Source organism: Geospiza fortis, unplaced genomic scaffold, assembly GCF_000277835.1.
Source record: "Geospiza fortis unplaced genomic scaffold, GeoFor_1.0 scaffold16, whole genome shotgun sequence".
Taxonomy (NCBI): domain Eukaryota; kingdom Metazoa; phylum Chordata; class Aves; order Passeriformes; family Thraupidae; genus Geospiza; species Geospiza fortis.
This window is the reverse complement of record NW_005054302.1, coordinates 102005-126662: the sequence shown is the minus strand read 5'-3', so window position 1 is coordinate 126662 and position 24658 is coordinate 102005. Positions and strand designations below refer to the sequence as shown.

General features: G+C 36.8%; 1 protein-coding gene across 1 annotated transcript in view; it reads right to left on the bottom strand.

Moving 5' to 3' along the window:
• Nucleotides 1-1086: 1086 nt before the first annotated feature.
• UBL3 (ubiquitin like 3) overlaps nt 1087-24658 on the bottom strand; it is a 55438-nt gene continuing 31866 nt past the window's right edge. The window contains exons 2-5 of the mRNA XM_005417667.2: nt 11224-11332; nt 7599-7685; nt 3262-3339; nt 1087-2849 (exon numbers count right to left, since the gene is read on the bottom strand). Coding sequence (XP_005417724.1) covers nt 2797-2849; nt 3262-3339; nt 7599-7685; nt 11224-11332 — 327 coding nt within the window. The 3' untranslated portion in view covers nt 1087-2796. The remainder of the gene's footprint in view (nt 2850-3261; nt 3340-7598; nt 7686-11223; nt 11333-24658) is intronic.

The following is a 24658-nucleotide window of genomic DNA, read 5'->3' as shown; positions in this document are numbered from 1 at the left end:
GAGCTTTAGCAAAGCTGGGAAATGTGGGATTAAGAGCTACTGCTTTTGTTTTGGCAAATGCACAAACCACAATACAAAGCACACAAGGAAAAAAGCACACATCTTTTAGCAATCCCCCAGCCCAAATTTTCCACCCTCCTCACATCACAACAGAAATGCTCTTTCAAGAGCAGAACTCTGACAATTGGTGGGAAAATTCAGGCAAACTGTTCTATCCATTTTCTGCAGGAATTATTTTGGCATGCTTTAAATGCCAGGCAGTATTTAAGGATTTGCTTGGACATGTGCATATATGCATCTTATTCACCTTAACAAAAGGGAACTCCACATACTTTGCTACAGAACCTCACCAAATACTTTAAATGGAAGCTTCTGGATTTTCATGTATTTATTCTGTATTAAGTACCTGGCTACTTTTTCAAACTAGGATTACATCTCATGCATTTCTTTTTCAAAATCAATGCATTTGAAAGATTTGTTTAACTAACTGAGCATGTCCTGTCTCAGACCATTTCTTTTTCTTGCGCTGTCATAGCCATTTGCCATCTAATTCTGTGTTACTTGGGTGGTCAGCATTTTGGACAAGGGAAGTCTATCACACTTTTGTCTTTTTAAAGAAGAAGGTTTGTGTCCCTACAGTTTCTTATTTAGCAACCACACTGCAGAGCAGAAGGAAAAGCCCCCTCCCAAGATTCATTTTAGTAATGAGCACACAATGGTGTCATCTCAGTTCCCAGCACCTCAAGGGGAATGTCCGTGCTTTCTGTGATCAGTAAATGAAGACTGCAAAAACTCACAGTCCGAGCACACGGCTCCTGGGAGGCACACAAGGCTGTGACACAGGCTGCACTTTTGCAACTGCTCATGCTCACATTCCTCTTCTACAGAAGAAAGACTTCCAGGCCACTTATGGAGTGAAAAGAAAACAAATATTGAAGTGATAAATCCCATTAGCATTTTTCAGCAAGGTTTGTGCCCCTCCTTTTTTAAAAATAAATAAAATTGAGTCCTTACTTAATTTCCAGATTAAGACGTACTATTAAAAGCAGTTCAGGCCCAATTACAACCCTTGAAACACCACTGAAATGCGCTACAATATTCTTTTATTTAGTTTACAGAAGAGTCTATCAGTACAGGTTGCAGAAAGAAAATGTTTAGTGCTATTTACAATTTGTTTTAAAACTCTGCTCTATACAAATTTAATTCTGATCAGTATGAACAATATTTTTGTAAATCTACTGCATATAAAGCATTTCATCAAAGCAGTAACAATGAATAAAATAACCTGTTTACATTTGAATGATGCCAATCATTCGGAAAAACGATTACACAGAACATCTGTAAGAGTTGTGGACACTTAAGTACAGAACACAATGTCAACCTGTGACTCAGTTTTTTAAAGGCTAAAGCTATTTATATGGAATATTATTCTATTATACTACACGCCAATCTATATTTAACTTCTATAGTTATGTATTTTATAAGATTTTTATTAAATATATTCTACACATATTTGTAATTTCACCCAGGAAGAATTCCTCCCCAGTGAAAAAATATAAAATCTTTTACATTTTTTAATTTTTATTTATTTTTATTTTTTACAGGTTTAGATGAAACTAGCTCATGCTTTAGTGCTGTGCAAATTTCTTTAGCATATCAACATTTAAATTATTGATATGAAATAAAAGAATGGCATCCTTTTCAATTATGTATGCCTTCAAAAATCAGTTTCTGATTTTAATACCATTGCAAGCACTAATACCAAATGCAGATTACGTAAAGAAACAAAACTAGTACTATGGCAGAAGTTTTTCTTTTTGCTTTTTAAATTTTAATAATTCTTTTGAAATCTCTAATGAGTAAGCATGACACTGAAGTCTAAGGTACAGATGGGAAAAATGACTGAAAAACACCAATTGCCAATATTCAAATACATAAAACAGATTAGTAAATGATGTTTTCTAACATTTATGCACAATAATAAAAGCCTATGAACTACAGGAAACTACCCCTCCCATATTAAGGCTAGGAAATGCACTCTCTGCACTTGTTTGTGCTGTCTGAATAAGCACTCAACTAACACACGATCGGAGTGCGCACAGTAACAAAAAAATCAGTTTCATCAGCCCTCTACAGAGTGCTTTTAAATTCCAGGCACATAGTATTTTTTCTTTGTTGCAGTGAAAAGATATATAGTTAGACTTGGTTTAGTTAGTATCTGTGCCAGTTTGGCCACCGAGGTTGACTTAGGTAGAATTGACTTAACAGTTTTTCCGTTGATTTGGCCATAAGTGAGATTTGTTTTACTTATTAATATACTATTTTCCAGTGTTGCATTATACATTGTGGGTTATCACTAGATGTCTCAAATATTGTTAGAGATTGTTGAGGAGAAATATACTGTCAACCATATTTAGTGCAAATTGCATCTAGAAAGCTTGACTGGTTAGATCTGGTTAATGCAGATTTTTTGTGGTAGCAAAAAGATTCCTGCTATGGAAAAAAACACAAACTTTTCTGGAGACTGAATTCTTTCAAACAGTGATGTACTGTAAGATTATTCAACAAACAAAAAGGAGGATTTGAAAAAAATAAACAACTAAAGTGTTCATAGATCTTTCAATTTTTTTTTTTTAAAGACTAATGAGACAGTGTTCGTGTATTATTTCAGTTCCATGGATTTACAGACAGGCTCTTCCTACAGGTGGTTGAAGCAAGGTAGGGCCTCTTCTATTCCAGCAGCATGAAAGACAAAGACTATATTACATCACACTTAGCAGGTAAAGCTAACAGGGTTTACAGGATTACACAGCAATTGCTTTCTCCAGTTTTTTCACGGTTCCTTTGACCTACAAAGAAGAGAGAAGTTTTACTTACATTCCATTTCTAAAGCAATGAGGCTGTTCTTTCTGTGTGAGAGTATGCTTAATACAAGTCTGTTCTTAATTATTTCCAGTAAAAAAAATTATTTCTTGTTATATACATGCATACATAACTGAAAAATAAATCAGGACTAGTTTTTCACAACAAAAACACGAACTTTTAAGATCTGAGTAAGTTTCTGCACTATATAAAAATGCTAAACCAGAAAGTTAATTTCTTAGTTTTCTACAAACATGTACAAAAGCACTCCATTGATTTCTTCACAAAAGAACACAAGGACTTGACTTTTCCCTACTATAAAATACTCAAAGACCCTGTAAGAGACCTGACCACTCTGCCATGTACTCGAGTAAGAAACTCTTCTAGTGCCCAGCCTACCTTGAGAGTTTGGTTCTGGCAGTGTCTCTCTAGCCACCAAATGCATCACTGTTGTTTTGCCAAAAGGAAGTTTTAATGCTGCAAAAGGAAAAAGGGAGAGTTATTAACACATTATATCAGCCTTCTTTTTTCCAAAATACCCAGCTGAAACTAACTGTAATTGGATTAGCACCTACTCAAAAGTTCATACTGTTAGGTTTGAACTGCTTACTGGTTGAAGTTTGGTAAATCAGGGACTTAGGGCATGACAGTAGTCACTTAGAACACTGCATTCTTAAAGACATGATACTCCTGTTAGGAAGCTTAGCTTTCCTCTTTTGAGTAAAAAAGTGAAGTGGGCATTTATGCCAAGACTCAGGTGGTTAAGCACTCTTTAATGATAAGGATGCAAAAAAATTGCTAGTGCAGCCACCAAATTGTTATTCCTGAGATATCAAAACACTGAGCCTCTACGGCAAAACAGATTTTCCTAACACATATTTTGATCCATGATATAGATTTCTTGAAATACAAAATCTCTTTCACTCAAAAGCACTTTTTCCTACCAATTTTTCTTTTCTGAGGCATCTTAGTTTACAGGAGTCTTAAATTAAAAGGCATCTTGCCTTATAATATTAATCTGTAACATCAGCTGCATGTGAAAAATATCAAATTTAAAGTAGTAGGTCTCAAAATGCTGCCTTTGTGAGCTTTAGCAACAAAAAATTTTTAAAAATTATGCTTTCCACAATTCATTCTGGTTGTGTCTGAAACTAAAATGATAATTTCTACATTCTAATTTAAGTATACAAATACGCTGCATACTTATTTTCCTTGATTGTTTTTCTGAGAAATAAAAGGTCTTTGGCAAAGTTCTGCCCTTCCTACTTTATAGTGGAAAAAAAAGTCAGTGATAAATTTTACAAGAATTGAATCCTTAATACACAAATAATTCTGACTTGAGTAGACTTTGTCCTATCAAATTCAAGTTACAGCTTTTATTTTCACATACAGTGAAATGGCATTTTAAGTGAATAAATGAATAAAGAATGGGCAATAAACCTGAAGGCAAATGAAACAAGAAATGCCCCTCTGTTTTAATCCCTATAGCATAGATTAAAGATTCACCAATAAAAAGCCTCACTACAACACCACTATTAAATCATGTTCATTGCCTACATATTTATTTAAATAAATGCAAATTATGATTAAAACACGGGTTCAAACACAGGGGTAAGCACACAAAGTGATAGAGAACTCCACAAGATTCTTTGAAGCAGCTGTACTTTGGGAAAATCCATCTCTATGGAAAGGGGAATCTGAAAGTTGCTTAGTTTACTGAAGCACTGCCTGTGCCCTGCAACTAGAAGCTATGGATAACTTGAAATCTGACAAAGATGATGCATTTTGCGTACTTGACACCATGATACAACTGCAAACTCTGACTGTTAATATGGTCTTTGCAAACTCCATGGAAAAGGATTGTCTTCATAACATAAACTCTTGAATTGCAAAATAATCACATTAGGAACATCTTTCATAATATCAACACAATTCAGGAGACTTGATTAGTGAGTTGTGGAGATTAACTATTTACAGTAATCAAGTAGTACTATGCTAATATTTATATTAACTAATTTTAGCTAGTAGTTTGCACAGTTTACACAAGTTCTTGCTAGAAATTTCCAGCTTCTTGCTTGAAGCACCACGACAGCATCTGAGCAGCCTAACCTATGCTCAGTAATCCCTTCTTGCTCTTCTCTTTGTGCTCTCACCCCTTTCTCTCACTTTAGCCAATTTGTATTTAATTCCTTTCCCGACTGTTCAATTCCATTGTTGCTTTGTATTTTCTATCATCAGAACTTACTTTTCACCCCCTTTTGGAATGTGGATGGCACATGGTGGGTTAAACGTCCCTTCACCAGTAAATAAGGAAGCAAATGCTGCTGATTACCATTATCTACCAAGAAATGGAGAACTGTTGATTATGTATTACTTCCCTAATTAATATTATTTGAAATGCAAACTGCAGAACAAATATTTAGCTAAAGGATTAAATTTCCTGTTGGAAGCTGAACAACGGACTCTGCCTTGCTAGCCAACTCCCCAGCCCTCTGTACAGGCGGGACACAACAAAGCAGTGTGGCTCAAGCACTGCAGGCAGGAGCAGTGCAGCTTTACAGAGGGGTCTGTTCCACACTGCTCCCAGTGCCATTAGCTCTGCTGTTCCTGTAGTGACAGGCCATTCAGAGGGGGTATCACAAGGGATGATTTATCGAAAGTAAAGTTTTTCACTCAAAAGCACTTTTTCCTACCAATTTTTCTTTTCTGAGGCATCTTAGTTTATAGGAGTCTTAAATTCATAACACTACACAGACATGTAAGGTAAAAGTGAACAAAAATGGACTCCAGTTAAAAAGAAAAACATCAAACTGTTTCCTTGGAAACTTTTGTTTCACTGGATGATAAAATGATTTTCAGGAGGTCCAAATTCCAGTCAATATTTCCTAATCACCAAAAGCAAATATAACACTAAGTGCTATAACTCAGTCAAAGAGAACTGCAGCTAGAAAAGCTTAATGAAAGTTAAGAAACATAATATAAATATTGTTTAATAAACTCCCCCCTTCACCTCCCTTTTAAAGGTAACTAGTTCACTTAAGGTTACCTCTAATGAACAACACAAACTGAAGTAAGAGTCTTTTCAGGCTGTTTCATTCCTGTTCCACTTTCAGCTGTGTAATCTTACTCCTGATAACTTCATTAGTACTGAAGTTAAGCCAATGTTTCAGGGATTCTTTTTCTTAAAACAATACAGCAACGAGAATATTTTTGAAAAACACTAATATACATGTAAGATCCTTGGGGTAAAAACATGATGATTAAATCTCAACGCATGAGTGATTAAGAATGAACTAAAATGCCCTGAACCCAAGTACGTGTTCAAAATTCATAGACCTAAGTTAATGCAAAAGTCAGCAGCATGCAGCTATTATTTTTCAGCTTAATTCATTAAATAATATATTAAATATATTGAACAAATATTCAACATTTTCTCATATTGAGACAAATGTCACTAAAGGGAAAAATACTGGTGGTGAAGAGCAGCACTCAGTAAAGTGTAAAGTAAATAAATGGCAAAGTAAATCCCAGTTAGCTATCCTTGCCTGGAAATGTAGGGTAAGACTAGCATCTTTAATTGCAGAGATGATCCAAGACTTAACATTTGTCTTTCAACTCTACTCCAACTGCTACTAGCTGCACTCACTGTCACCTGGTAAAAATACAAATTAAAGAGTGAATAAAAATTTCAGAATTCTTCCAGCTGAGCTGACAATGATCTTGTTTGTATATATAGAAGCATTAAAAATTTATATATGTGGAGAGTAAATATGTAAATACATCACTAGGCAACACTGGGAATGGTAGAAAGTGAATCAATAGCTATATCATCCCAGTCAGTCCTTCATGGAACATCACCATAAGCAGTCCAGAAATATTATTTTCAGATTCCTCTTAACTTCACAATAATTAATTGGTGATTTTGCATTATATTATATTCTCCTTTCTGTACTGCATTCAGGTACCAAACCATAAATAATTTGAACATACAAAGTAGAAGCATTAATTTGTTTTTAAACTGGCACAGAATGGAGAGTCTCATATTGTTTAGTCATTGATACAGCTGATATTCCCACTGGCAAATGCTACCTACAAAAGGAGGTAACAAACGTGACTTAACAAATGTGTGTCACACCTCTATGAAGGGTTCCCACCAAAATGCATAATCGTGGGGAAACACTTGCCACGAGGGGGCACAGTTGAATTGCATTTCCTTAGCAATCGAAGTGAAGCCATTTAGTGTTGTTTTCACATAACTATGCAATTGTATCCCTGGGAGAGCACTGGACAGCAAGAATGCTTCCCCTCATTCTCATTCACAGGGTGTCTCCCTGCGTTGCACGAAGATTTAAAGTATTGTTTGACCAATTATCATATAGTTTATCAAGCATTTAAAAATACTTCAGATATTTATTAAGTAGCTTGTACTGCAAATGCAGTGTAAGAGGGGTGGAACAAAATATTCCATTTAGAAACACAACAAATAAAAGCAGCACTACAGTTTCTTTGTGTGGGAGGAGACTTGACTTAGCAGGTGGGACCTCGCAAAGTTTAACAGCTCATGGTAACAAGATGGAAAAATATGCAGTAAAGTACAATGTCACTCTATGCACAAGAACAGCAGTATAAAGCAGGCCATCCTGTGATCTTGAACAATAAAGTAGTATTCACTGAACTGTAAATAAATATCCCCTTTTGCCAAACTGTAACATGTATAATAAAAATTATTTTCATACCTCCTAATGTCACATTGCCATGAAGAAACCTCCCTTGATAAATAAGCCGCAAGATATTTGGACTGCTGACTTGTTCTTCTTCCCAGTCTGAAGAGAGAGAGAATTTTCACAGTTACATTGTAATAAAAACATCTTTTGTTACTTCTCTTACCTTTACCCAGGAAGAAAATCGGGAAAGGACTCTTGTATAAAACACTGAAGAGAGAACACAGGCTGAAGGTACATGCAGATAATTCATGGCCAGCACTCCTGAAGTCTATTCTTGAATCTATTATTTGACCCTGGGCATTGAAACACGTAATTTTATGTCTGCAAGTATAAATATTACTGATGTCACAGACTGCAGGATATATTTAGCAGATACACAAGTCCTAAAGAAAATATTTCATACATGCAAATTGCTTCCTGAATCTTGATATCCAGGCCATTCTGAAGCTTCCCAAGTCATACTTCTCATCACCAGCTAATTGACTAGCTGGAGCCGTTCTCCAGCAACGGGAAGCTGCCGCACACAGAGCGAGCACACATGTGATGGGTCACTTGAAACAGGACTCTGAGATCACAGCACGGAAAAAAAGCTCCGGAGGCAGCTCAGTGCCGTTCGATGATGGCCAGCTCCAACCAGTTCCATGTCTGGAGGGGGCAGTGACCTGAGCAGCCCCCGACTGCCACCACAGAGCTCTCTCAGAGCACCCACCAATACATTTTAAGGAGCTTCTCCAAGGCCCATCCGGTTTTATGTGTGTTTTTATGTGTTTCAATGTTTTTATGTAGCAAACAGTGGTTCAAAAAAAAGCAAGCTTGCATTTTCCTATAATGCTTAAGCTATCATAAATAAATGATAAGCTTAAATGGTCTTTCCTACTCTTTTCCCATTCCTTGTCACAATGTGAAGAACAAATAAATATGCACTTTGCTTTCAGAACAAGTATAATAAAGCCTTGAAATGTTGAATTTAAATGGTCTTTCTGGGAATACAGTGTCTTCTGTTTCTTAGATGACCAGATATCTGGCTACAGTTGTTCACAAACATTCTCTCTTTCTGTTTTTTGTAGTGTTTATATAGCAAAATCAATATTCAGCAAGAGATCAGGACAAGCCACAGAAACCAACCTGTTCACTGGGAACACACAATTAACATACAGGCAATAGCAACTGGCACCACAAAAGAAGAAGAACTGAAAAGGGTAGAAGGGGAAGCATGTAAAACAAAAGCCACAGCTGCAGAGTGTACAGAGAGGCATCTGGTGCAAAAAGCAAGCAGGCAGAGACTGGGCAGCAGGAACCATCTCAGCCCCAGACTGCGGTGGGAGCAAGGCTGGTACCAACAGTAGAATGTGCAACACTCCCAGGTGCTCCCATGTGCCTGGTTTATAAGATTAGATCAAATTAGGCAACCAAAGCTATTTGAATTTCAAGTATTTCCACTTAGGGTCTGATTCAATTGTCTTGCAATTCAAGCACATGCCCGTTCTGCTATGCTGTGAAGTGGCTGAATTATTGCACTGCTACCATAATAGTTTTGTTTTGGATTTTTTTACTCCATACAGTCTGAACTCCACTATACTGTGGCTGTAAAGAGAAATTCAGCCAGTTGACAGTGCCATAATGATGTAAAACCACAACCAAAAGAAGACAGACTAGATTTTGGCACAGGTATTTTCTCACTGTTAAGCTGCCAAGTTACCCATCCTTTTAATTTCTGCTTCTTGGCTGGAAGTCTGAAACATTTCTTTCTGACATGAATTCAAATTTTAATTTCCACCGATGACTAAATGAGCCAAGGACTCACTGAATCTACCTTTTTTTTTTTAAAGTTCAGATAATTGCTGTACAAGAAAGAAGTTAATATTATTTAGCAGAAATTGGGGAGGAGAAGAAGAGACCAGGTAGCCTATCTAGATGATATACATTAAAATAAATTTGGCATTTTCTACTGCAAGTCGAGACATCCTTAATTAACAACTGTATTGCCAAAAGAGGTGGGGCAAGGTTTGCCTTAATCCTGCCAGCATGTGACGGAGGTTATTTCATTCCTTTTTTCCCCACAAGATCATGACAAGTCCAAATGGTGGTGAAAACAATTGTAACATCTCTGTTTCAAGGCAACTTTAGTCCTCATCAAGATTTCTCAGTCCTGCAGCAAAGAGGAGCAATCTCAGTCTGAAAACATCTAATGGGCTAATGTTTGTGAAAATCTATATGCTATTCTGAAGTGAGATGTCTTTTTTCATTTAAATTGAGACTATTTTTCTTTGCAAAAGCAATTAAATATTCATCAAAATTTAGAGTACTCCCCCAGGACAGCAGGTATTTGAACTGAGATTTCCATGTCTGGTTCTACTTTTTTTTAAAGAAGAGACTTTAAGGTCTGGGTTTCTTCCCAACTCTAAACTCAGAATCTGCAACTTTCAAGCTCTTCACAAGACTGTGAACATGACATCACATGTTCACAGGCATAGACTTGAGTAAGGAAAAAAAATCCAGTTCTGCATCTACCAATTCAGATAAATGTACACAAAGAACATTTGGTTATGACAACTATGTTGTACATTATGTACATATGTACATTAAAATATGTACAGCACAGAAGCTATGTTAACCTATTTTTAAAAGTGTTTTACTCATACTTCAGAGGACTTAAAACCTCCTCCTTCATTACATATTTTACTAAATACATAATACTGCATCCCAGCAAATCAAACAGCAAACTGAACTTTTTCCTGACCTCAAAGACCAGTTTTAGGCCTAAAATACTGATTATCACCATTAACTTTTTGGCATAAACTATTATCTACCATGTGTCTTTGACAAAGACACTACAGAAACAGATAGTGCAATGTTTTAGTTTGTCTAAACAGTAATCTTTTTAACATCAAAACAGTAACCCAAATGAAGTCTTGTACCAAAAGAAGCATTTTCTTTCATCGTATGTAATGCTATGTCTGGGTTTTGGCTATTTTCCCATGAAATCATAGTCAGGGAGAACAGAAGCACTTTGTTTCGGGGAGCTATTCACATATGTGAATACACATCTTAAGTTCTCAAGTCCATTTTCCAAAGCCAGTATTCCTGTATGACACCAAGTATATTTACACAAACAGCAACCAGTCTTCTCATGTCTCTTAAAATGAGCTTTTATATTCGTTTTCTTCCTGGAGAAATATCAGTATTACAGATCCTTTCCAAGATAAGGCAGTAAGGAAAAAGTACTTCAGACTCAATTTCACTAATGCATTCCTGTGACTTCCCATGTTTTATTTTAGCTGTTCTCACGTAAGAGGTTTTATATCTCCGACATTTCCTCACACTTACTAGATATTCTAAATCGATCAATAAAGAAAAGTGTCTAAAGATAGGGGGAAAGAAGTACTTCAATTTGGGGAAGCAGATTTTAGAAATAAAGTAAGAAACAGTCCTAACATGTAAAAATCTGCCCAACTGATGGAACTGTGAAAAAGAAGGCAGGGCACCTGTATTTCTACATAAATCTTTGTCCAGATAGTGAATAAACATGCTTACTTTGAATGTTGAGCAAGAGATCAGTTTACTGACACTTTAGTCTGAATACACAGGGAATCTCCTTGCTCACCAGTTAAAAAGCCAAAGCCACGCTGCTACTCACCCATTGGCCAGTTGTCATACACATGTTTTGCAATATCTGCAGCAGAGTCATTCGGTGAAAACAGGAACTCTTTTGTTTTCCCGCTTACCAAGATGAGGCGCAAATTTATCTGGTAAAAAACCCCAAAGCATCAGTATTAGGAACGCTTACAGAGACAAATTATTTATTTTTTACAGTTACTAAAAACTGTCGTTGGTTTTGGAAGACTGCTCCAAATTATTTGAGAAAACAGTTTAACATGTTAACATATGTTAAAAAGAAGGTCAAAGAGGTCAGCAGAATGTTGTTCACATATCCATAATCTAGGAAGATTAAATTCTAACAGCTGGTATTTTCGATTATAAACACCAGAAGATTCTGTTAGTGATTGAATCAACTGTGCCAGTAAAAAATAGCTTTCATTAAGGTAGAAACATACTCTAGCAATGACACATAAGCAACATAGCTCCTGAATGAAGAGGAAAAATATAAACCTGAAAAATTAACTTAGAATTAAAATATCAAAATCTGCACCTGAATACCCTATGAGCCTAAATAAAAGCCCTAGAATGCTCCCTCCTGATCTCAGCTAGTGCATCTCCTACAAGATGCCACAGTCAGACAGCATCCTTCCTGGCTCCCAGCTGCCACAGATTTGCCTTCCTGAATCCTTCTGCCAGTCTTCTGAATCCAAAACTTTGTCCCACTACTGTCTTTCACCACAAGTAAAGTGAGGTCCACATGCAACATAGTAATAACATCACACCATAATTTTTCTTTAATTAATTTCCTCCATATAACCACCAGCACCTTCAGCCATAATGTTCCTCTCTTATATTTGCAAACTACTGAATATAATTTCTTTTCCATATAGCATTAAAATAACATATAAAAAGCTCACCATGACATTATTTACAATGCAAAAGAGATTAAATTTTGGCTCCTCAAGCGACTGTTTGCAAGGTCACAAAATACATTTGGTAGCACTTAGCAATGCCCATGGCAAGCAGGAGTCTAGCTGCTGCTGTACTTTGACCTACAAGCCCACATTTCATCAAGTTTCAGTGAGACTTTAGCAGACTAACTGCTTGGATACTTTTTTCCAAGTCACACTCTCAAGCTGTGGCTCTCACTTTAGGTAAGTTGCAACAAAGCTTTCTTTGTTGGAATTCAGCAAACTGTTTTCTACATCAAATATCAAGTGCAAAATTTACAGCAACGTCCAAGCTTCTAGACTTCTTGAAAAAGATCTCAGTGCATCACATCTTCTGAACATAGGAGCCCTGCCTTAGCTGCCTACTCTCCACTTATTTCAGAAGCTCTTTAGACAGATCTATTCCCTCCTGAATGCTTTGGCTTGGATTCATCCCACCTATCTTTAAGCACCTAATGGAGGTATCCAAATTACAGTCTCTACCATCCAGCACACTGCAAGGTCAATGAAGGAAATGACCCCTCCTAAAAGCAATTCAGTGTCTATTTCAAAGTGTAGCAAGTATAAAAAGAGTGAGCGTAAAAGGCTAAGTTCTCCTCCCTGTCCTCCCACTAACACCCTTTGGAAAAATACAAGTTCTCCCATTAGCTCAGGAAAGCAAATGATAGCTGTCTCTGAGAAAGCACCACAGCCACTCCAAGAGCATCATTGTATACCATGAAATGACAAAAAAAACTTGAAAGACAGAAACTGAGGGAATGCTGTTTAGTTAAAGACAATTCTTCATAAAATTCAGAATACATTTGGCTGTACACAATAAAGTTTGTTTTCTTTGGGATATCCACAATGATTAAGGAATTATTTTCAAATTTCACCAACATTTAGCAGAAAAAGCAGATCAAGTTCTACTGTTCTTGTTTACTCCAAAACCTCACTACTGTGATGAAACCACAGCTTCAGAAAGTTGGACTATACTCAGGTGTTGTTTTGCTTATATTGTCTTCCAGTTTCAGTATTTTACCCCCCTTTACTGTCTCCACCTGTATATGTATAGACAACACTCACATACACAGTTTCTTTAGCTGGACTACCCCAGTTCAGTTCTTCAAGCTTTCTCTAGTGAGACACTTATTTCTCCTTTCATCCTAGAAGCCTGCCTCTGCACATTTTTTTCTATCTCCTCCCCAAACAAATGACAATTTCTGAAGCATACTACATGATGTCTAACCAGATGCTTGTAGAACACCACCAGTAATTTCCTCTGTCTACTGGAACCACCTGTGACTGTGTCCCAAGAGCACATATGCCTTCTTCATAACTGCACCACACTGTTTGCTCAGTTACTTTGCACCCTTTTCTACTTTGATCCTTTTAATTATTCAGCCTCCAAGCTTTTATTTTGGCTGTAGCACCCTAAAGCACATGGCTACAAATTTCATCCCATTCCTTTTACTCCATCCCTCAGAGAGAAAGGAGGCTAGGTGTAAAGAAGTATTCTGCATCACAAAGATGTTTCAGATTTATTCCCTGTCTGGGCATTGGACCTAAGAAATCCCCCAAAGTTCTTCTGCCTCTCTGCATTACAAGCACTTTTCAAACTTCATGTCACCAATGAATTCTAGCAGCAAGACATCTTTACACTTACCTTTGTCATTAAATGAATTAGGAAATATCAAAATTGACCTGACAGTTATTTCATAATGAATTTAATAACAAGAGCTCTCTGAGTTGCCTCCCCCCCTCTCAGCCAGGTCCTTTATGTGAGGCTCACAGACACACATTTTCTCTAATACTTTTTAATTTCTCCTGTTTAACCTACAGTTTGCAAAACAGCACCACATCAGTTACTAAGTACATATTCAGATGACACTATAAAAATATGCATGTAGAAAGTAAGTTCTTTTCATCAGTTTGCTACACTCCAGCTTTTGGAAGTGGGGTGTACTGCATTTGATTCCACTCTCTCCATACCTAATTATTTTAAATTATTTTTTAAGCATTAATGCAGCTTTTTAAAATACCAGCATACTGCCAAAAATTTAGGAAGTTCAGACCACATCACAAACTGTTACTTGTGTTTGGAACGGGCTGCCTGTTTAAAAGAACAAACAAATCAACCCCAAATTTTCAGCACCAGTGCCTACCTTAGCTTCTTCACCCAGCAGCCCTTTTGCCTCTCACTCCAATTCCCCATATCCATTTCCTACACTCTAACTGGCTCATGAGACACCCCCTTAGCTTGCTCCCTCTGGCTAAGCAGTTCCCAAACTCTGAATTTATACAATTTACCTAAGGATTTATTTTGCTTCATCTGTGTGTAATTTAGCTGTGATGGGGGTTACCTAGTTTTAAGACCACAGCACTTTCCTCAGCAGTAGACATAACACCAAACTATCCACTCCCTAGAACTACCTGGTTTGGATCCTACAAGGAGATGACTAAAAAAATCCCAAAAGATTAGCCCTGCTAAGCACTTAAAAGTATGATTATGGCACTGTATTAACACAGAAGTGAAGCTATTCTTCTTCTGCCACAACATTAGGAAGACACATTCATTTTTATTCTCACTACTGTGTTTTGAGATCACCAGGCACACTAAAGTGAATACAGAAAGGAGATTAATATCACTAAAAATAACCAAAACTAACTTGGCTTCCTGGAAAATTTCATTAATTCATACCTCTGCAGTTAATATACACCATAAAATCAATACAAGCAATATGGAGGGATGGGGGGGGGAAGAATGAAAAATGTGAGAACCTTCTTTCCCTGTACCTCCCCAAGATGGATAAGGTTCTTGATGCTGAAGAGCATTTCATATAGACTTACTATGAAATATAAAATGCACATTGAGATAAGATAGTAATTTTACAGGGTATATTACAAAGTATGTTTTATGTCTAAAACAAAGGTAAATACTTTAATTTAAAAAAATAAATCATCACATATCAGCAGAAGCCCAAAATGAATTTTTAAGTCAGTCAAGCAGATGTTACATGAAGTGCAAAGATATAGCTGTTCTAATGAAATGTTAGAGTATTTTCTTATTTATAGTACAGCATGCCACTGACACATTTAGTTTGCATGTTTGTCTCTCTCTCTATATATATATATATATTTGTGTTTCTTAATCTTGGCTTGAAGGAATCTTAGTCTTGAGTTGTGTATCACACTACCCCAAAGGGTTTGAAGCAAATAATCCTAAAACTTGCCTCTAAATTTAGAATCCAATCTCATTTCGCTCAAGAATACTGGAAAATGTAAAACTTGCAACTGCTGTACTACTTAATCTTGCAAACAAACTATAGGGAATCTGAAAAAAATATTTCTGCCAAAATTCCAGAAACCTCAGAACTAAAAGAAGAAAGAGAAAAGATAAACCCATATGTGTATACACAATTACTCAAAGTGAAGAAAAAAGTATTGGTTAGGTAGAGAAATTTTGACACAAAAGCATCAAGTTTTTATTTTTCAAGTTAAGAAAGAATTCTTAGCCATCTGAGCTATCCTATTTCCTACATTAAAAGCTGCCAAGGAGGTTGTAGCTGTATTCCTTGTATGCTTAAAGCCCCTCCACCTATTCTTGTCAAGTGTCTTGGTCACAAAAAACTTTTGCAATTCTCATAGCCCTGACAGGTTTGCTCTTCAACTGGGAATGTTACAACAACTGTCCTGATTATGTTTTTTTTTTCTTTTTTTCAGGGTATCAAAGGGAGTTCCAGGCTTTTGCTACAACAAAGTGATAGAGATCATATCCTCACACTTCTGCGTTGTAGCACCAACTGCAACATTACTGGTGACAGCAGTCAAGGGCAGCCAGAGTATCAGAAGAAGGATTAAATACAATTTGCAGTCTTACATGCCCTCTGCATTCTTATGTAATAGCACATTCTGTTTGTGATCTCAAGCATGCAAATCTCACCCTCTCCCCCCAACCCCAATCTCATAATCACAGCTCCAGTAACTACCCCATCAGCTGCACTGCATACACAATAAAAATTTTCAGCATAGATTATATTACCCAAACAACAACAACAAACCCCCCCACCAAACAGAAAACCACCCAAAAATAAAACTGTATTTATGAAAAGATTATAGTAACAACTGTGACCACAATTTTTGGAAGACAAATTTGGGTCACATATATGCTGACGTAGAGTAAGTTGTGTTTTCTTTGTTCTAGGCATCTGCAAAGTTTGTTCATTCTTTAAGGCATACCTACAAAATATCTTAGTGCCACAGTGCTTCTAATTTCACAGCTAATGTTAAATAAATGGGAAGTCGCTTTAACATCAATAAACATTGTGTAGGTTGGAAATCTCATTTCTTAATGTTTGACTTCTCATCTATTCAGTTAAACAACCTAATGGTTATCAATTTTATGCTCCAGTAGCAGCTTAAGATTGCTCCCCAACTTACAATTCAAATGCAGAGAAGTGTCATATCACTACATCATATGCAGGCCCAAGTTTAAACCAGCTGCTTTTCTTTAGCTGTTTTAAGACTGAAATACATACACAAAACAATTTTTTCCTCAACATCCAATACACTTACCTTCTTGTTCAAGTTCATTAATGTAAAAAGTCAGTTGGCTCTCTAAAGACACATTAAGGTTTCCTAATGGCTCTAGGCCAAAGAGAAACCTCCACTTTAGTGACTGAATTCCACCAGATTTACATACAAGGTTGAACCAAGCCCAAATAACAATCTAAGCATCACACAAGCCAAGTCAGCAGGGACCTGCAGGTTCTGAACACCAGGTCACTCCTGGAATGCATCCACCTGAATATAATGAAGAACTTCAGTTTTCACATGTCCTGCAAGTCCACTGTAGAACCTGAGCTGTTCCACTGAGTGCTCTCTTCTCATTCCCACCTTAAATTTATTCTTGAATAAGTTACACTCACTGATGTCACATGCACATCACGCTTTAGCCAAAAAAAACCCTGAGGTTTTGATGGCTTTCTTCTGTATCTGCAGACAAGGACACACTTAGCCAAAATTAAAAAGCAAAGGTTCTCCTCATTAAAAGCCTGGCCCTTGGTGGGAACACTGTCTTCAGAATGCTGAAGCACATCAATAGAGATTAAGGTAACTGGGCTTGGTAAACCTGGAGGGGACCTATTAGCAGCCTTCCCATGCCTAAATTACCAAAGGACCCCTTTACTGAGGTCCAAGACAGAAGATCAACAGGCAATGGTCATAAATGGAAACAAGAGACTCTGAACTGTGATCAGATAAAAGGTTTTCACCCTGAGGATCTCAAAACAGTGGTCACTCAGAGATGCTCTGGAAGCTCTGGCCTTGTGGATTTTCAAGGTCCAACCAACAAAGCCTCAAGCAATCTGGTCTGAATTCAGTGGTGAGTCTGCTTCCAGCAGGAGCTTGGGCTAGAAAATTGCTCAAGGTCCTTTCCAAAGTGAACAATTCCACAATCCACTTTAATCCCTATCCATATTTTTAGTTTTCTTTAAACTTTCTTAAGTATGCATAATTAGAATGATACACAGTATTTCAGGAATTTATAAAATGATATTAGAACATCCTTAAACTGACTGCAAAAGCCTCTCCATTTTCAATTACAAACATCACAACTGTTTTACATTTGTAATGCAGTAATCTCACAATGCTCTTTTCTAGCCCAGTTGTTTCTATGACATAAACTTTCAAGCTTGCATTTCAAAATACAGCTTTTAACCACCCGTAATGTACAGGATATTTTTATTGTAATTCAACTAATTCTGTTCCTATTAATTCAGTCTTTGAGATAATCCCTTCTCCACACAACACTACAATCATCATCTATACTATTCATCATCAACGAATTTCATCAGATGCTGAATTTCCTTGTCCTAGAGGCATAAACAAAAACAATACAAAGACAGCTGGTCCCAAAGTTATCTTTAAGGAATTCCACTAAGCATAACTGACAGCCTGACACTTACATCCTGAACACTGTACTTTACCATCTTCTCCACCTAAATCACACACTCAATCAAACCCTGCCTTCCCCAGATGATCCCTTGCTATGCAACATCAACTACTCACTGAAGTCCAGGCCGATTACACCTCTTCTGCGTTTCCCCTATGTGGAAAACACTCTCCTTCCAGAGAAAATTGGCTGATGAATCTGTCTTGATGTGATTTGGATAAATAGAAATCATGAATTTCATTCCATTATTTCTTCTCTGCTCCTTCTCAGCATCCTTCCTGAGATGGTTACTCATCTGTCAAGTTCAAAATCTCTCTTCACATCTTTTCACTCAACTAGCACGTAGATATTTTATAACTTAATTTCTTCAACCTGAAGAAACACCAAGCATGCAAATTCCTCAGGCACACTCCTTAATACTAACTCACTACATTTAGTTTAATCAGCATCTGCCTCCTTGAAATCAAAAGCCTTTACACGTACTCCTGCTTTGTTTATTCTTCCATTTGATTTTAACTGTACCAGCTCATGGTCATTGAAACTAAGTCATCTCCCCAAGCAGCTTTCTGAAGAATTCCAGAATCATCTGGGAATTTGAGACACATATAGAATAATAATATTAGCTCCTTCTCAGCCAAGAAACTAGCTGGTAGAGGGACTGAGGTGCACAACGTAAGAGAGTAAGAGAACAAAAGTACAGATTTGTAGCCCAACCATGCAAGCATTCTCAATGAGAGAGGAGAGATCCTTCATTCTGAACTCTTCTTCAAGAGTCACTTGGTAAAATAAATTAAACTACAAATCTCATTAATCACACTTGTAGCCACCTATTTTCATCAGATATTTTATAGGAAATGCAGGTAACTAACCACACTTCCTCAGTTGAACACCTAAAATTTACACTTGGCAACCCTCAGAACCCCTGTATTTAGCTTTGCTCTACCCCTACAGCACCTTGCAGTACCTGTAATAAATTTACTTTGTATTATGAAAAAAAGATTGACATGGAAAATGAAAAGAAACATACATTGTCCATGTGAATGAACAAAGCTCTGAAGGTCCATTGCCAGCTGCGTCATTTGTTCAAAGGCACAGCACTTGTGAAAGCAGGGCAATCCCAACACAACACCAGGTAAATGTGACAGCACCCTGCATCACTGTGCAGGGCTAAGGTGAACTTCACACCAGTTCCAATGACACACTCACCTTTACATTACTCCAAAGTGAAACAAATATGATTTTATGTGCAACTGCTTTCTCAAACAAGGAATGACTAAGGAAGCTTTGCACTGCTAAAAATTTAGTTAGTAAATTTCAGAAACTCCAAGTGAAAACAAAGAGAAAACCAAAAAAGAGCATAAACAAATTTTACTTAAAGGGGGGAAAAAAGCAAAATACTATAGGCATTTAACTCAGTAGCTATGATAGAACTAGCTGTTTCTATGGAAACCATGACACTCTTGAACTTAAAATCCTAGTGCCTGGTTACACTTCATCCATTTCCTCACTTCAGTTCAAGTAACACAGGAACAATGGCAATATCCTCCAATGAGTTCCAAGGTTATGTTTTCAGAAGAAATATCTAGGAAACACTGTTCTTCAAAATAAATTAATACAGCCACTATAATAAATAAGCAGCAAAATACAATGGATTTCAGTCAAATTTAAATACCGTTTCCTTTATCATCCTGACTATTTGCACTCCTGAAACAATTCTGGATTAGTTTGGTTTTTGGGGTTTTGTGGAGAGGGATGAGGTAAACACAACACACTTATGTGCCTGCTGGAGCTAATTAAGAACTAAGAATTTTCACTGAAAATCAACTTAACAAGACTTCAAAACCAGAAGAATAACTTTTTCTTACAACATATTGGTTGTATTAGCAAAAGATTTTTCCATGATTTAACGAAGTAAGACTAACACAGAATAATTTGTCTCACAGCAGTAAAAGAAAACCGAGGCACTACTTTACCTGGATCAAGTACCTGGTCTTCTCAGGTCAAGTGGAATTTTGGACACTGTAACCCAAGTACATACTTCAGTCATAAACTGTCTCCTGCCACCTCCCAGGAGAATTCACTCTGACAGAGAAGACTCAAAAACCTACTCTGATTACTCATTAGCAATAGTCAGGGCAGTTTCACCCTGCACATGTTAAAATTGTCTTAGTGCATCGTGATCCTAATGTGCAAATTACAAGACAGAAGACACAGAGGACCTTTAACTTGTCTTTAACACATGTCAGAAGACCAGGAGACTTAATATAAATAGGTAGTAAAAAATGCAGAAAGTGGCATTCAAATTTGCTATTTTCAGAGTTCATCCTTTCAACTCACTGAGGAATGAAGTGACTAAAACACAAAACAGAGAAACTGATATACTCAGTTCAACACAAAATTTTGGTAGAAACCATTTTAGCCATTGGTATGCCACACTGAGCCAGTCAATTCCAAACACAAGAGTGGAAATAGCGGTAAAATTGCATCCAACGCCAATGCCCACAAGGGAAGTTCTTGCTTGCAGGCTGAACCAGTTAGCTCTGGTCAGCAGGGCCACAAGGAGGTGGTTTGGTAACTACAGTGGTTTACAGCTCCTGTTCTCAGGAGGGACCTGTAAAACAGGAACCAGGCCATCCTGCTGTGACATATCCTGGGGTCCCTGGCCTGTAGTGCATGGAGTTAGTGCTGAAGCTCCAACACAGGCATTTGTGTGCCTTCTTCAGAACTTACATATAATAACAGCACAGGAGAGCATTCCAGGGTTTCCTTCTGAAGTGGTAAAGAGTGTGAGTTGGAGAGAGAGAGAGAAGAAGGTGTCTGTTTCTATATTTTCAATCTCTGTCTCCCTAAAAATATTTTTTAATGACACACATCCCAGTGTTTGACTCCAGAATTTTAAAGTGAAATCAGTGTGTACCTTTTGTGCTACCATTCTGCCATCTCTTCTCAAGAGCTGCCCCTGGATGAGCCCAACACCTTGTTTTCATTCTCTCCTATTAAGCTGGTATTTGAAGCTTAGGAGTCCACCCCACAAATATTATTAATGATAATTCTAGTCACTTAAATTTGGATTTAATTCTGATATAACTCAATAATTGTTCTATTGTGTTCTGTAGAGAGAATATTTATGTATTATTTTAAAATATTATTTAGGGCAGTTCAGTGGCACCTTTTAAAAGACCGATGCAAGACCACTGATGTTGTGCAATGACTAACACTTCCAATTTGAAAGTCAACACTACCGCTGCTGCTAACAAAGGAGAACATACAATTCCACAGAACCAGTTCCATACATAGCTACTTTTTCCAAGTACAAGCGGCAGACAGATACTCTCTATCCCTTCATAATCCCCAATCAATTATTTTTTCTTACTTTTAACCAACTTTGTAGGGTTCAATTTGATTTAACCATGTAGCTAGGAGATGACCTAGACTGGAAGGTACTACAATTTTATAACCCACAGAGGTCACACCATAGACAAAAGTCAAAATAGTCTTCCACTTATAGCCTGGATGAAAATAAACATCAGCTTCAATTTGACCAAAACTAAAGCTCTTTGGAGGAAAAAAAAAAGTGAACACAACAAAAACATTAAAAATATATGAAAAAAATTGGACATTTCAAGGAAGCTGCTATTTACTGGAGCAATCAAAATAATTATAATTGCAAGCACCACTTATTCATGGGTATCCTCTAGTTCCACATGCTAATTTTCAGGAGAAAAGTTTGGGTTTTTTAAAATGTTCTTTGTTTGTTTTTAAATGAAGTCTTAAACATGATTTTTCATATTTAGTTACCTAAACATAATAAAGATGGATTGGGTTCTCTGCATTCTTGAGCTAGACTTTATAGCAGAAGTCCAACTGCTCCTCCCTTTGCTTCCCCTTTCTACCATGTGAGGCAGGAACACCAACTAAGGATCACTTCAGTGTGGATATTCAGGTACATGAACATATACATAAAAAGACACAAGTAACTAGCCAATACAGAAAATCTCTTGGAAAATATTTAAATAAGGAAAAAAAAAAGGATTTCTTTAAAAAGAACAGACTCCTGAACATAAAACACACACACAAAAACCCACATACAAATCCACAAAAAAAATCACCCCACTGTCCTGGAAAATGAATGGTCTACTCCTTACATATGAGAACATAAAGATTCATGAGATCTTACTCATGAAGATTACAGAATGAAATTATACTTTTCCTCAGAAACAAACTGATCTCTGACACAAAGCCTCTATTTAAAATGTGCTACTCTTCAGGCCCCCAAAAACGGACAAAAATAGCCTGATTTGGAGCAGAAAAGAAATAATACAAGAACAAGGAAACAACCCAATCTTCTGAATCCAATTTCATCTTCTCTTTTCTCTTGCAATAAGTATTGCATTATATGTTATTTAATACAGTTTACTGTGCAATACAGAAAACATCACACTGTGACTAAGTAGGAGATTATAGCCAAAAAAATACTATTTTCCATTTCAACTAAACACAGCTCGAAAAACTCTTAGGAAAAAACAGTCACTCCATAAGGATAAATAAAGAGTGACACAGTTCCATGGAAGTCCCCTCATATAAACTCTGGGCTATCAATAAGTATGTTGCATGAATAAAAAAAATAAACCGAAACAACAAACTTCCCTAGGATTTTTCAGGACCTAGACCACAATGGAAATACCAGTAACAGGAGGTCAAATTTGTGGTTTCTCACTTCACAGTCATATTGTGACTCTGCTGACAGGTCCTTTAACTTGGCCAGCACCAAAGTATGAAATTTTTCAGGTCTTGAGAGTGTGTGTCAAAAACAAAATAGAAAAAAATCTTAAAAATCTTTTAAAACATGAAAGAGGCAAAGAGTTGCACCGTGACTTAGAGATATATTTCAGATTACTTGGGTGGGCATACCATAAAATTAAATTTTTATTAATAACTACCAATTCCTAGCTTCTCTGGACCTACTGTGTATCATGGCAGTCAGCCAAAGTTTTGCCATTCCAAAGCACTACATAAATCACTGAGCTGTGATAATTAAAGGCAAGAGACAGGACATTATATATTTTTGTCTCTGATGCAAAATATAGTTCATATTTTAATCAAAATGGATGTTTCAATGACCAGAGAACTCTTTTATTCTAGCAAAACTAAGCAACTCAGATATGAATGAGAACACAACCTTTTCTAATTGTTTTCCTTTTAAAATAGCCCAGAGAAAACACTGAATTATGTGATAAAAATCAAGGATTTTGATGCTGATGCCAATTTATTCAGAATACAACTCTTCAAGAGCAAACAGCTTGACTTTGACCTCTGCCTGTACTGCTCAGAATAGAATAATGAACACACTTTCTTTTCCTTTTTTTCCCTTCCTCAATGAGTTACCTTCCTTAATGTTCAACAAAAATTTAAACCATGTTTATAGAAAGCTTACATGTTTTTCTTCTATTTAAACATTATGGCACTAATGCATCCCCAAGCTAAGTTTGCTGAAGTCAACTGTCTGAATTAATGGAATGACATCACAAATAAGGTCTGATGCAGTTATTTACTGTGCTCTGCATTCACTGTTGAACACTAAAAGGCACAGCTTATTCCCCTCTGAAGCCAGTCAAGTGCTTCTGTTGTTCCAACCAGCTCTCAGTCTAAGAGCAATTCTTATCCGGCTTCCATCATGAAGAGCACCAGCACATCCAGACTGCCTATTAATGACTAAAAGAGTTAAAGCTGCCCTTTCATTTTGGTCTCCTCCTCTTCCAGAATTGTAAAGACTTCTGTAGAGTCAGAAACATACAATTTACCAGCTGTTAACTTACCAGTCAACTTCCTTGGATGATCTAGTTTCTGATGCAGTATCCCTTTATGACTACCCTGTGGCTTTGTGAGGTACTTGCCACCACAATGTGTCTGCATGGGAAGGTACCTTAACTTTTTTCATCACACAAGAGTTTTCTTCAAAGAAAAACAGATTTTAGTGAAAATGGAAAATAAAAAAGATTTATAAGAAAAGCTTTTCAGAGCTTTCTTCTATCTTCATTTGTCTTATATGCTCAGAGTCTACACAAAAAGCATCAAATTACATAAAGATGCTTTGTTCCAGCCCTTCAGAATAATCTATCTTCAAATAGCACAAATTTAAGACTCAATTGATATTCAGGCATCTTCTAAGCATAAATATCCTCTTGGTCTAGGATCTCACTAAATCCTCACCACAAGGAGAGAACAGTGATGCCTTCTTGAAGGCAATACAGTCTTTTAATCAGTAGTGATTATAAGCAACACCAGTCACGGCTCTCAGTTCTTACTGCATCAACAACTACATTATAACAAGCCATCTGCTCTGTGTCAAAGCAGTGAGTAAGGTTGGCTTCTGTGAATCTGGGGCAACATGTGTTCTAGCTTGCATCTTAATTATGGTTTACAAAACACTAGGTATGGACAACCACAGAGGTATGTCACTGACAGCTCCCCAAGTAGCTATGATTCTTACCTTCAAAGTAAAAAGGAATTAGTATTACCTCCCTGAACTAATTTCTTTGAATCCATATACATAGGCAACAGCAGAATACATAATTTAACATGCTTTTCTT